We start from the raw sequence: 13,722 nt of genomic DNA, 5'->3' as shown, positions 1-13,722 counted from the left end.
CCTTTGGTATTTCTGCTTCACTTAATTTATGTTGGGGGTGAACATTGATGGTGATGGTTAATATCTGTTTGGAGACTTGTTTTTGTGTCCAGTGCGGACTTTGCCAAATGGCATTCTGGCTTTGGTGGTACCCATTGCTCAATTTTTGGTCTTGTAGTATCATATGGCACATACTCATCAGGTGTTCCAGAAAGGTTCATAACATGAGGTTTTTGCCAAGAGTAAAATGGTCTGGTTGGATCCTGAGGCAAATGAGACCCATGTGTGTTAAATGTCTTAATTTATTTAGCAGTATCAATATGGTTTACAGTTCCTACTTCCTGACCTCACATGGGCGGTAATCTGTTCGGTAGTGGATCCAGCCAAACCATTCAGGGGGAATCATTGATGCATCGTAATCAAACCCAAATGCAGGACTGTATTCCACCCAGCGATTCCGGCCTGTTAATTATATTCCAAAATTGATGAATGAGGCACAGCTTGTGCTCTTCAATGTAGTTGGAGTTTAGGTTTGACTCACCAAAAAAATAATTGTTGTTTTCATAGTATTTATTCCCAAATTGGTCTGTACCCACGAGGCAACCAATTTTCAAGTCGTCATGACTGCAATGGAATATGCATCAACAGTTTGTTTCTGGCTCATAGAGGCTTGACAGAAATGACAGAACTCACTACAAAATCTTGATGAGCGATTGCCTTAGGCCACCGTTCCACCTTATGATCGTCCGCAGCCTCTTGAATTTGTCAAAACTAAGCCACCCCATTGCTCCTGTGGTTCGGAAAAGACATTCCCGTTGCCCAGCGACCGCGCCACTTGGAAACAACAATGCAGATTCCGGAGTGTTGTGTTGCTTTTAAATAAGCACCCAGAGAGCGAGGGAATTCCACGTCACTAACCAGTAGTTCAGGACTCGGCGGCTCACGGCCAGCTTGGTGCCTCTGCATCTATCCCAGGCCCGCCAGTAGGAAGGGTCGAGAGTAAGGCTTCGCATCGTCACGTCACCTCGACCGCACTGTCACTGTCACCATCACCACTCTTCGGCAAACAGGTTCCGCCCAAGCGAGGCGCGCTTGCCGCGAGGTTTTCGTCCAGGCCGGCCCGGCCCGGCACTTTCGTACATCAACAGGTCCACAATGTCCTTCGGTCGGTCACATTAGTCCGCACTTGGGCCGGGTGGGCGGCCTAGACCAGCCCCGCGTCCTTGGCGAGTGAGTGGAACATGGACGTCTTGTTCTGGAGAAGGTTCTTCGGCGAGTCGAACTCTGCGACTTGGCCTTGTTCCAGGACCAGGACCCTGCAAGGAAGGGAACTCCAGGTTGAAATCGAGTTCAAGGAAGCCAGGAAAAAACATCCGCCGGCCGCGAGGCTTACCGATCTGAGTCCATGATGGTGTTGAGTCTGTGGGCGATGGTGAGGATGGTGCACTCCTTGAAGTCCTCCCTGATCGTTTTCTGGCGGTGGGAATAGGAAGCGTTTGATCATGGTTTGATAGACAGCATGGCGGCGAGGCGATATGGAGCACCAAGCCGTAGGCCGGGCCCCATGCCGATCCTGCCGAGACTTGTCGAAAGACTGAGGCACGCGCCCGGCAGGCAGCGACAGCCTACCTGGATCAGGTCGTCGGTCTCCAAGTCGACGGCCGCCGTCGCCTCGTCGAACAGGAGGACCTTCGTCTTGCGGAGGAGGGCGCGCGCCAAGCAGACCAGCTGTCTCTGGCCGACACTGCAACAGGCAAAGGCCACACCATGTAGGAGCGAGAGAGACAGCGACAATAACGACTCTCACAATGAATCTGCAGCTTCGCGGGAGGACGGCAAACCACGGCAACGTACCTGAGGTTCTCGCCGCCCTCACTCATCTCGTGGTTGAGGCCGGCCGCGAAGCTCGTGACGACGGCCTTGAGGTGGGAGCGCTCGAGGGCGCGCCACACCTCGTCGTCCGTGAACTTGTTGTAGGGGTCCAGGTTGAGGCGCAGCGAGCCGGTGAACAGCACGGGGTCCTGCGGGATGATGGTGACGCGCGAGCGCAGCGTGTGCAGGTCCACTTGCGAGATGTCCACGCCGTCGATCAGGATGCGGCCCTCGGCGGCCTCCACGATGCGGAACAGCCCCAGGGTGAGCGACGACTTGCCCGCGCCGGTGCGGCCCACGATGCCCACCTGGGACGGAGACGGCAACGTCAAACCTACATGTCACCAAGGCCGCCGTCGACGACGGCCCTCCAGTTGTGGGAAGGCGTCTAAATAGTTGGGCTTGAAGTGGGCGTACCTTTTCTCCCGCCTTGACCTTGAGGTCGACGCCCTTGAGGACCAGGTCGAGGCCCTCGCGGTAGCGGATGGCGTACTTGCTGAACTCCACGGTGCCTTCCTCGGGCCAAGCGGCGCTCACGGACACCTCGTGGCCGATGTGCGGCGATTCCTGTCGACACGCAGAGTTGAGAATTGACTGGTACACTGCAGAGCCTCCGGCCACTGCCGGTCGCGGCGGCGCGGCCAGCCCAGCCCACCTGTGGCGTCTCCTCGTACTCCTTGATCCTCTCCACGGACACGATGTTGTTCTCCACCTCAGACGCGAAGCGCACCAGCCAGTTGAGCGCGAGCGTGATCTGCGGACACAAAGGGCCAGGGGTTGGCGTAGGTCCCGTAGGGGCGAGAGAGACAGAGTGCACTCAGCCTGCGGCCTCACCTGCAGCGCGTAGCTCACGGACATGCCGACCGTGCCGGAGGCGATCCCGGAGTCGCGGCTGAGCACGGCGAAGAGCGCCGCGAAGAAGATGATGGAGTTGCCCACCGTCTCCAGGCGCACCGCCAGCCACCGGTTGGCGATGGCCACCGGGAAGTAGCACTTCTGGTTGACGTCGAGGCGGTGCTCGGCCTCCGTAATGAACCTGTCCACGGCGCCGTACGCGCGGATGGAGGAGGAGCCTGCGTGCACAGAGGGCAGGGCGGCTCACCAAACCGAAAGGCACTCCAGCAGCGCCATTCTGAACAGAGCTCCCGTCGCTCTGCCCCTCCATGAGTGCGACAGAGACAGGTCGGAGAGAGACCAACCTGTGAGCGTCTCGCTGAAGTGCGAGTAGATGGGGGAGCGCGACACGGCGTCCAGGCGCTTGAGTTGGCGCGACGTGGACACGTAGAAGCGCTGCACGATGAAGTAGATGACGCCCAGAGGGATGATGACGCTGATGAAGAGCGGCGTGCTGTACGAGATGACCACGATCGTGGACACGCACTGCGGGGAGGGAAAGGGATAAGAGACACTGCGCACTGTTGAAAAGAATCTTGGAAATTCCCAATGATTTTGTGCGAGGTAAAAAAAATACCCGCGCTCTTCGAGAAATTTCACAAACTCTTGTTTTACTTCGCGTCTCCGTTTCGTATGAGTTTCCGGAACTACAAATTCGACCTTTTCGAAAAACGAAGGCTTTGGAAATTCGCGATGGAGCTCCGGGTGGCGCTTTCCGGGATTCACATTTTGACATTCTGAAGTTGAAAGATGAAAGGTGGTGAATTCGCCAGCATGAAGCGCCTGACAGGTAGGCCAGGGTCGGGCCAAAAACGCACCCGAGTGCGGACGGCGGCCTACCTCGCCCCTGCGATTGCGATTGCGATTAATGGCTGGACCACAAGTGATCGTCTGCCTTTCGGGGTGCCATTCGTCCGCGGAGCGGTTCGGAGGGTGTCTCTACCGCACCTACAGTGGGGCGATGGGGTCGAAAGAGACGGGAACGGCCGGAGACGGAGGCACGCCAGGCGCTGCTGCACTGGTAAAACAAAGGCATAAAAATTACGCCCTTTAGGGCATAAATGCTCTTTTACGCCCTTGCAAGGGCATAAATCGTTTTATGCCCTTGGGAAGGGCGTAAATGGTATGGGAATTTCAAGCAAAATTTTAATGCCCTTCCCAAAGGCATTAACGATTTATGCCCTTTAAGGGCGTAAATCGTTTACGCCCTTTAAGGGCATAATTTTTATGCCTTTGTTTCACCAGTGTGCGCCGGGGCCGGTTCGAACAAACCGCGCGCGCCGCGGAAGCCTGCAGGGGCAAGGTAGGCCGCCGTCTCCACTTCGACGCGTTGCGGCGGCGGCGGCCTACCTATCAGGCGCTAGGGCCTGTCGAGCAGAATCCAAACCGCGACGCCGTTCTCATTCTCACTCGGAGTCGCTGTTTCCGACAGGCCTGGCCTTCACGCCCTTTCACCAAGCAGACCCACTTTTTATGTCATCGCAAGTTTGTGTAGCGACTGACGAGGACGTCAGGGAATGCTCGAACGCGGGACGCACCGAGAAGAACAAGCTGAGGGACTGTCGGATCTGCAGCGGCAGCACGTTGTCGACGTTGTCGATGTCCTTGGTGAAGCGGTTCAGGATGCGGCCGATGGGCGTCATGTCGAAGAAGGACATGGGGCACTTCATGATGCGGTTGAACATGCGGTTGTGCAGGTCCATGGAGGACGCGATGCAGCCGGTGGCGAACACGAAGGAACTCGTCATGCTGAACACGGCTGGCGGCAAACGTGGAACGACGTTCAAACAAAAGAGACATAAACGTGACACACGTTGCACATTTGTTAAGAACTGCCTCTGCGACGAGAGGCTATGAACAGGCGACAGGTCGCAGACGCGTCCGTGGAGTTACCTTGGCCTATACCGAATCCGGCGTACACCCCTAGGTACATGTTCCGCTTGGCATCGAAGCCTTCAGCAGAAGCGTTTGACATAAGTGGGTCGCCGGTCCAATCGTTAACCCAGAAGCTGGAGCCGACGGTGAAGGCCTGCGGAGCAAGAAGAGAACAACATTTCAAGCGTCGTTATAAGCTTGAATACTACCCTTCAGTTTTACCCGGTTTTACCAGTGCACCCTCGTACCTGCAGGATCAAGTTGAAGAGGATGGTGAGGCCGGCCAGCAGCAGCCCGATGCTGCGGATGTAGTGGCCGTACACCTTGAGCTTGACGCTGCCGACCTCCATCACCTCCACGTCCGTCAGCTTCTCGCCGGCCACCTCGGGGGCCTTGGGGAGCTCCTCCTTGGTCGTGCTCGACCGCCGCTGCGACCGCACGGACCCGCCACTGCAAGTCGGGGAGAGTGGCCGTTGGAAGACGGAAAAGAGGCTGCCGTCATGGCGCCGTTGTCGCCGAAAGCTTACCGGCGGATGGAGCTGCCCGAGGAGCCTCGGCGCGACCGGATGCCGTCGCTGCTGATGATGGACGCCTGGGATATCTGCCGCTTGAGCTCCTCCTTGCCGACGGCCTTCTCCAGGTGCGCCTTGATCTCCTCCAGGTCTGCAGCCGAAGCAAGCCGAACAATGCAAAGGGTCGACCGGCCACACTGGCCGCCTCCAGCCAGTTGGCGTCGTGGCCCTGCTCTGTCTCTCTCACACTCATGGGACGGGCCGCGCGGGTGCGAGAGAGACAGCGCGGCGACACCGCGCTGCAGTGCGCGGTGCGGTCAAGGCTCCGCTTTCGCTAACTCACCCTCCACCACGTCGTCGCTCTCCTCGGCCTCCTGCAGGTGCTGCACCAGGAACTCGGCGAAGGCGCCCTTGCGCTGCATGAGCTCCTGGTACGTGCCCTCCTCGCTGACGGTGCCGTCCTTGAGCACCACGATGCGGTCCACGCGCGGCAGGTAGGCGATGCCGTGCGTCACCAGGACTCGGGTCTGCCGACAGGCCGACAGGCCGAGAGCGTCAGGCACCTATTGAGGCGGGCGGGACCCCACCCTGTCACCCTTAGATAGCCGCCTGAAGGGCAGGCAAAAAGCAACACTTTGCCAAAAAAAAAGCTACCCCCCGCCTCTGCCAACGCGAGCGCCCTGCGTCCTCACCTTGTTGGCGAGCATCCCGCCCGGCCCGATGACCTGCTCGAAGATGTGCTTGCCGACGTGGCTGTCCACGGCGCTCAGCGGGTCGTCCAGCAGGTACACGTCGGCGTCGTTGTACACGGCGCGGGCCAGGGACACGCGCTGCTTCTGGCCGCCACTGAGGTTGATGCCCTGCGGCACGAGCAACAGGTGCAGTGGAGGGTAGGCTCAACAGGAAGGCCGCCGTTAGTAGTCCAGGCCTACCTTCTCGCCGATCTCCGTCTGGTCGCCGGCCGCCAGCATGGCGAGGTCGGACTTGAGGGCGCAGGCCTCGATCACCTTGTTGTAGCGCCGGGCGTCGAACTCCTTGGAGAAGAGGATGTTGCCCTTGAGCGTGGTGTTCTGGATCCAGGCCTGCTGGGGCACGTACGCCAGAGAGCCCTGCCAACATGAGGGCGAGGCTTGAGTCCTGCACTGCAGCCGCCCTCCGCACTTCGTCTGCACAGGCGTGTACCCAGGGGAAGAGCCGCCTCAACGGCAGCCCCCTGAGCCCTTCTCTGGATCCGCCCTGACTGGCTTGCCTACCGTCGAGTGCACGCTTCCTGACTGCTTCTCCATCTCGCCCAGCAGGGCGGAGAGCAGCGAGGTCTTGCCGGCGCCCACCGTGCCCACCACGGCCACCAGGCTGCCGCGGCCGACGGTCAGGTTGATGTCCGACAGGATGGCCGGCTCGCCCGGCCCCCACGCGAAGGTCCCGTTCTCCACGGTCAGTGGCGCCTCAGAACCTGCAGCAGCGGCGGTTGCGTTTCAGTACGGCAGAAAAAGTGAGCAAAATCGGCGAGGGTTGCGGACGGACAGGTCCGACTTCTGCTCCTTGCCTCCATTGGGGTCGTGCGTGACACTGTTGGGGTCCAGGTCGTCGGCGTTCATGAATTCGTCCACTCGCTTGATGGACACGGCGGCCTGCACCACGATCATGATGACCATGGGCAGCATGGCGAGCGGGAAGCGCATGATGTTGAAGAGGGACAGCGACACGAAGGCCCGCTGCGCGTCCAGGACGTTGTTCTCGTCCATCAACACGTACGTCGCGAAGGACACCAGCGTCACCAGGAAGGGCGCCACGGTGAAGGCGAAGGAGATGCCCGCCTGCAGGTACGCCGACTTCATGAGGACGTCCATCTCCCGAAGGCGGATCTGGTTGATCTTGTCGCCGAAGGGCGGCTCCCACGCGTACAGCTTGAGCACCTTGATGCCGTTCAGGATCTGCAAAGCAACAGGCTGTCGTTAGACTCGGCACTCGGCAGGGCGAACATTAAACACACAACTATTCGACAAGGTCACCTCGTTCATGAGCTTGGCGCGCTCGTCCTTGTTTTTCATCTGGTTCATCTGTAGGGACTTCATCTTGTTGGCGATGAAACCGTTGATGGGGATGAGCAGGATCATGGAGGCCAGCCCGGCCAGCACGGCGATGCCTGCGGGTCAGCAAAGCGTCAACTCCCGCTCCTTTGACTTTGTCGTTGGACAGAGACGGAAAATGCAGGCGCCACGTACCGAGCAAGTCCCACAGGAAGTACAGGGCCAGGATGATCTGGATGGGCGAGGACCACACCATGGGCAGCAGCCCGCCCAGGTCCAAGAACCTCTGTGCGTCCACCGACATGAGGGTCACGATCTCCCCCACGGTCTTGTCCTTGCGCGCCACGTTGGACATGCGCAGCGACTGCAAGCAAACGGCAGGGGTTGCGTCAGTGGTCCGTTGGCGGGGCACTAGGGGGCCTGCACTGCGACTGCGACGCACCTTGCGGTAAATGGCGGACACCAGGGCGGTGCGCACCCTCATGCCCACGATGTTCATGCGGACGTTGAACTGCGACAGCAGCAGCGACTGCACCAGGGCCGTGACGAGCATGGCGGCGGCGTACAGCAGCCCCTTCCACACCGGCTCCATCGGGTTGGCGGTGAAGGCCATCAGCAGCCTGGGGAGGCAGACGGCCGCGTTTGAATACACGTTATCTCCGGTGGAGAGTAAAGACAGTCTGTTTGCAGTGGACTGACTTGAGGATCTGCGGGCTGACGAAGACGAGCAGGTCCCCGGTCAGCTCCATGACGGAGGCGAAGATGAAGGGGCCGCCGAAGGAGCGGAACAGCGCGGGCAGCACGGAGACTTTCTTCTTGGGCTTCCCCGTCCGAAACGCCTCCCTGGAAGCAACCAACAGTTCCAGCGCCGGCCTACCCAACACCACCATGAGGCGGGACTCGACTCACGACTCGGCCTTCTTGTTCTGCTTGTCCCAGTGCTTGAAGAAGAGCGGCACCACGCCCTTGGACGTGTCCATGGGGTTCAGCTCCCACAGGTCCTTCTGCTCCAGCGTGCCGCGGAAGCCCCGCCAGGCCATCCTGTCGTACCACTGGAAGAACAGCTTGGCGACAAACGACGAGTCGAACTCGGGGCAGCGGTCCTGCAGCAAGTGGAACGGAATGCCAACCCTTGCAGCCATTCAGCTTGACGGGGCGCTCGGCGTGACGCGGCGTCGTCCGCGCTTGCTCACCTCCACTTTGGTGAAGGGCGACGACGTCGGCTCCCTGTCCACGAAGCAGTGCAGGACGAAGTTGAGGAGCAGCACGGGGAACAGCACCATGGTCGTGTAGAACGGGATCTGGCCGCGCTCGCTATCCTTGCGCTGAAAAACAACAAAAACACTTGAGAGGTCTTTATTCCGAAATGGCGGACATCCGCAAACGAGTGCAATTATGTGCAACCCCACGGGGCCATGAGCTTTGCCCGAGTTTGCTCGGCCTTACCTCATAGTTCTCCGCGTTGAGTTCGGTGCGGAACTCAGCGATGGTGAAGACGGTCGACAGGAACCAGAAGAGGGTGAGCAGCCCGGACGTCCGCAGCCCCCTGGAGCGGTTCCAGTGCAGGAGGAAGGCGGCCCAGGCCTGGAGAAGCGGAACAACAAGAAGACACGTGAGCCGACTTTCGCCGGGCGGCCGGCCCGTTGTGCTTTCCTTTGCGGATCGACCGGCTAGGCTGCCAGAAGTGGTCGATAGCGGACTTACGTAAGACACCACCCTGATAATCGGTGTCACATAGTCCACGGGGAACGCGTTGTCCGAGGCGGCCGCCGCGTGCCCGAGGTCCACCAAGGACACCACGGCGGCGGCGAGCGTCAGGACCTGGAGCACGGAAACCGGTGAGACAGTGGAAGGGGTCGCAAAACTGAAAAGGCGGCTACCGTCGAAATTTTGGCTGCCTCTTTCTCGATGACAATTTCAAGGAGTTGATATGGTTGCAGTCCAGGGTACTGACCAGCTTGGAGGCGTTGAGCCAGTTCCAACGAATGGCCCCGTTGGTGCTGCTGCGGACGTAGTGCACCTCGAGGGCCGAGAAGAGCCACATGAACAGGCACGGCGTCCATGCCAGGGCCGTCTTCTCGAAGCACGGCGTGAAGTCGGGGTTGTTGGAGCCCCATGTCCTGGTGATGTTCTGGAAGGCGAATGGCACGCGGGAGTCAGGCCACTCGTTTGCTTCGGAACTAGCTCGAGTACTTGTACTCGGCACTCGAGACTTACCCAATACGGCCCACCGCAGAAGTCGTCGAAGACACCCATGCTGCTATCTTTTCTTCATGAAAGGATCCAAGGGTACCATGTACTGGCTGCGATTCCTGTAAAATGCAGTGAGCTGGGGTGAATTGGATCTTCCACTACCTAGCGCTTTTTCTCATAGATCTGTCCTTGTCACTCCCGATGGACGCTGCCAATGAAAGCGGGAGAGATAGATGGCGTGACGTAAGGGTTACTTAAGATACATAAAGCGTAGGGTGGTGCAATGTGCGTTATATAATGCGCGGGTGTGCCAGTACAGTAAAGAGGGATATCTGTTTTTCGGGGCAGGTGGTATCAACCCATCGTTGCATTCAGCTCGGTCATGGCGAACACTCCTGAAATATTTCGCAAGCTTGCTGCATTGAGCCGGGAGCCCCCATCCCCGTAAAGGAAGAGCGAGACAAATCAGAAAGCTGTGCATTCCCATCAGAAACTACCCCACCCGGACTGGAAACACACACCCATCCCTTTCCGCTGACAACGCGAGGAAACTGCGAAGAATGGTCTTACTGCACCCTCCCGCGCACGTCGAGAGAGTACGTCTCCTTCGCAACGGTTTCCTCTTTACGTTTTAAACTAGGCCGCTCGGTCGGCGGGGTGGAGCGGGGCAGCCCCCCTGTTTACGGACCGTCGTTGACACACCCGCGGGGCTCGTGGTGGAAGCCAACGGCCGGCCGGCGTGGCGCCGCGTGGCGTCGGGGGATCAGCGCGGCTTACAGCTGCCGGGCGATATCACCGACAAAGCAATACGCCGCCCATGCCGGTATCTCTTGCCATTTCACTGCGTTACGCGGAGCGAGGAGCGCGCTGCTCGGGCGGAGGGCCTCGCCAGCCTGGCCGGGCTTGCGGTGCGGGTGAATGAACAGCCCCGGGCAGCGCGATACCACTCCACCCTCCGAGGGACATCCCGACGCCGACTGCGCCGAGGACTTACTTGGTTTTAGTTCGGCGCTTTGCACCTTGGCGAAAGGTAGCAGGGGGCTCCCGCCCCGCCCCCTAGTAATAGCAGAGCACCCTCGCCCAACTCTCGCCCCAGCAGCCCCGGCAGCCCGGCACTGCATGCAGTTGGCGCGGCGGTAGTCTGGCGGTCTGGCAGTTCTCGCGAGCGACCCGAGCCTGCGCCGGAGTAGCCGAGTGCGATACGGCCGGCATACCGACTCACGCCTCCGAGGACGTACGCCGATCACGTAGCCTTGGTTTATACGCGGCGTTGCACGAATGGAACTCCGCGCCTATAAAGCATGACCTGCAATCTGCACAGGTCCTCTGCAGTCCCCATCATGCAGATAACCGGGTCTAGTCTGAGCCGTTGGCGTCTCCGAGGCCTCATCCGCCTGAACCGTGAGCAGGAGTCCAGGGTAGGTCCGATAGCAGACCTGCTCACTCACTTCTTCGATCCTGCCTGAGAATCCGTTAAGGTGTCCTCGTCATACGCAATTTGACCCTGGAGTAGGGCTCTCATTTTGACCTGCCGAAATCCTTCCTCGTCAAGAATTTGACCCTGATCATGACTCATTCGTTCTGAGGGCAGGTGCGGGAGGGCTCCTCTCGACGAAGCACTCCACCGTTCTACTCGTCCGTCGCCCAGCTCGGCGCCGGGAGGACTGACACTCATGGCCATGGCACGTGCGGCTATCGCGCTGCATTTGGCGGGACTCGAGCGCTATCGCGAGTTCCCTCCCCGCAGATTGAACGTCCACTTCCGCACAGCGCTTCGTCGCCCTGTCCCTGTCCCTCTCGCACTCATGAGGCGTTCCGGGGAGGTGCGAGAGGGACAGCGACGAAATCGGAGCTCGGAATCAAACGCCAGGCCTCCACTTCCGGTTTAGTATAGCTCGAAAATAATAGAAGAGAACATACGAAAGCTTATGAAAATTTAAGAAACTACACACCGAAACGCAGAGCCAAATTGTTGTGAAGTGCAGCTAGGAAGGGCGCCCCCCTTGTGATTCGAGTCTTTGATAAGCCGCGCGGCGTGTAATGTTCGTTCTTAATCTCCGGCGGCGGGTGCGACTCGGGTCGGGGCGACCTGACCGCACTGGCCTGTGTGTGTACAATGTACGGCCGGCGCCAACGCCAATACTAGCCACACCCTTCGTCAACCTCGAGCAAGCAGGGAGCGCCTGTGGTCGCGAGGGTAGGCAGCCACGCGCGGCAGCCCCGCGCGGCGGGCCGGCCCAGCGCCGCTTGGAAGGCGCTCTGGCGACGTGGATAGAGTCCTAGAGTGGGAGAGAAGAGTCAATTGCGAAAACGCTACGCGCACTTTGCCATACTCGTCATTTCCGGACCGCTGAGCCGGTTTCCGTTTTACCGAATTCAAAAACCATACAATAGCGAAAAGACTACCACAAACTCGGCCTAATGTTGAACTGACAGGCAACGACCCGAATTTTAAACCGGGGGTTAATTTCGTTTTTGCCGGGGGTGTGCCTCGCCGACCTGACCACGGCCCGGAAAAGACGGCCGCCCCGCAAACTAGACCAGCCGGCCCGTCAACTGACAAGTATGGCAGCCCCTGTCCAGAAGGTGCGGCAGACCGACGCTCTGCCCCCAGGACTCTGGGAACGTTGGCGGCGTGGAGCCCGGTGCAGCCCGGTGCAGCCCGGTGCAGCCCGGTGCAGCCCGGTGCAGCGGGCAGTAGGCTCGTTCCGAGTACTGCTTCCGTCGCTCTGCCTCTCTCGCTCCCATACGGGACGCCCCACGAGTGCGAGAGAGACAGAGCGCTGAAAGCAGTGTCCGGAATGAGCGTGCAGCCCATCGACCGCGAGTCCGCCAACCCATGAGGCCACTTAAAGTTACGGCGAGGGGGCAAACACTCGTAAATTTTTTGTACACAGGGAAGGGATTTCGCAATATTTCGCAACCTTCTGGGAGACTTGGCAGGATTTGCCACCCAAAGCCTCGAAAGAATCTGTCGGATTTTTATCGGTTTCCACGAGATTTCAGCAGGTTTCTACCGATTTCACGCAAGATTTCGGCTCGTTTCGGCCGCTCCTGTGTTCACGTGGTTGCTCTCGAGTTACAGGCTCATCCGCGGCACTGCGAGCGGGAGACACGTCGGTGGCGTTTCATGGCGGCTCTTTTGTTCTGCTCTTGGAACTTGCATATGTTGACCACCAGGGCGTCGCGACGTCCGCGACACGTCGGTCGGGGTGCCGGCGCGGTGCGAGTCGGTGCCAGTGCCCACGGTGCGGCGGGAAGGCCGAGGCGCGGCCGACTCTCTCGGCTGCGAATCATGGCGGAGGTCGAGGCTGCCGCTGTGCTGCCGCTGTGCTGCCGCTACCCACTCCACCGGGCCCTTGATAGGTACCAATTGCCTCCCGCGTCCTCTCTGGTCGCGTCCACTGCTGAACAGACTAGACGGACGCCGCCGCCGGGTCTTTGCCTCGACGGGATCAGGATCAGGTGGACACCAGAGGCGCGTTTACAGTGGTGACACCACCCGCAGGTCGAGGCGGCCAAGCAGGCGGCCGAGCAGTGCGCGCCGCTGGGGTGCCCGGGGAAGTCCAAGCGGCCCAAGCTTGCCAGAACGGTGGCCTGCCCGGGGCACTGTCGTGGAGGAACTGGACTGCTGGTGGTAGTAGGACAACGCAACAGTGACGTGGACCGCGACGCGACAGTGACGTGAAAAGCGACACAAGAGACGCGACAGTGACGGCGACGGACACGTACGGGCACAACATCAACACCTACTACGCTCGGCTACGCTGCGCTGGCGGCGGCGGGTCGACTGCCTCTTGTGGTGCGTCGCACTGGTGCGGCGCGCGCGCTGCAACGCGTCGCGGAGTCGCAGGCAGGCGTACTGGCGCGCGTAGCAGGGAGGGACTGCAGGGCGCGTTGACGCACGCCACCTTATAGATTAGGCGCAGGGCAGCAGACAGCCCGCCTGATAAGGACCTGGCCGCCCGGCCCGACAGCTCGCTCCCCACCTACGGCCCCTTCGCTTCGGCTGACGCCGTGCCGCGCGCATGCGCCAGTGAGCATTGCTGTCGCTTGGCCTGGACTTGCCTTGGCCCATTCCATTCAGTGGCGCGAGGCGATCCCTTGCCATCCCTAAGCAAATTTCCTAGCGAAGTGCTCCAGCGCGCAGCCCGCTCCCCGTCCGCTTGTATGAGCGTGCGCGTTTGTTGGGGCCTTGGCCCATCCATGAGGAGGGAGGGGAGCTTAAGGCTCGGGCTCCGAGCCCGCGCTCGCTTGTTTTGGGGGGCATACAAGTCTCGGTCCCCGCTCGCGCTGGCCCACATTCGGGCCTTAGTCACTCGTTATCTGGCCGATAGGTGCTTTTTGTTCTTGTTCCTCGCCTGACG

At 60.0% G+C, this 13,722-nt stretch overlaps 2 protein-coding genes across 2 annotated transcripts; both read right to left on the bottom strand.

The window, feature by feature from the left end:
• Positions 1-2: 2 nt before the first annotated feature.
• On the bottom strand, positions 3-620 carry LOC117653224 (NADH dehydrogenase [ubiquinone] 1 alpha subcomplex subunit 12-like; the record flags this gene model as incomplete). The annotated part of the gene is made up of 3 exons (XM_034398745.1): positions 3-242; positions 326-441; positions 521-620. Coding segments are annotated over 3 exons (432 nt in total), but the record flags the coding sequence as incomplete, so codon positions are not given.
• On the bottom strand, positions 532-13,241 carry LOC117653488 (multidrug resistance-associated protein 1-like). Its single transcript, XM_034399179.1, has 28 exons — positions 13,109-13,241; positions 9,380-9,474; positions 9,117-9,293; positions 8,867-8,983; positions 8,609-8,746; positions 8,356-8,487; positions 8,072-8,265; positions 7,862-8,005; positions 7,605-7,782; positions 7,358-7,526; positions 7,145-7,278; positions 6,679-7,066; positions 6,386-6,585; positions 6,065-6,241; positions 5,825-5,992; positions 5,476-5,659; positions 5,148-5,283; positions 4,869-5,070; positions 4,639-4,774; positions 4,284-4,504; positions 3,051-3,231; positions 2,686-2,924; positions 2,507-2,605; positions 2,269-2,418; positions 1,834-2,159; positions 1,609-1,723; positions 1,373-1,452; positions 532-1,295 (listed from the first exon to the last, which is right to left on the bottom strand). Exons 2-28 carry the CDS (start codon positions 9,416-9,418, stop codon positions 1,184-1,186), a joined length of 4,536 nt encoding a protein of 1,511 aa, XP_034255070.1. The 5' UTR covers positions 9,419-9,474; positions 13,109-13,241; the 3' UTR covers positions 532-1,183.
• Positions 13,242-13,722: the final 481 nt, after the last annotated feature.

This window comes from Thrips palmi, unplaced genomic scaffold, assembly GCF_012932325.1.
Source record: "Thrips palmi isolate BJ-2018 unplaced genomic scaffold, TpBJ-2018v1 HiC_scaffold_8, whole genome shotgun sequence".
In the NCBI taxonomy this organism is placed as follows: domain Eukaryota; kingdom Metazoa; phylum Arthropoda; class Insecta; order Thysanoptera; family Thripidae; genus Thrips; species Thrips palmi.
This window is presented reverse-complemented; position numbering and strand designations above follow the sequence as displayed.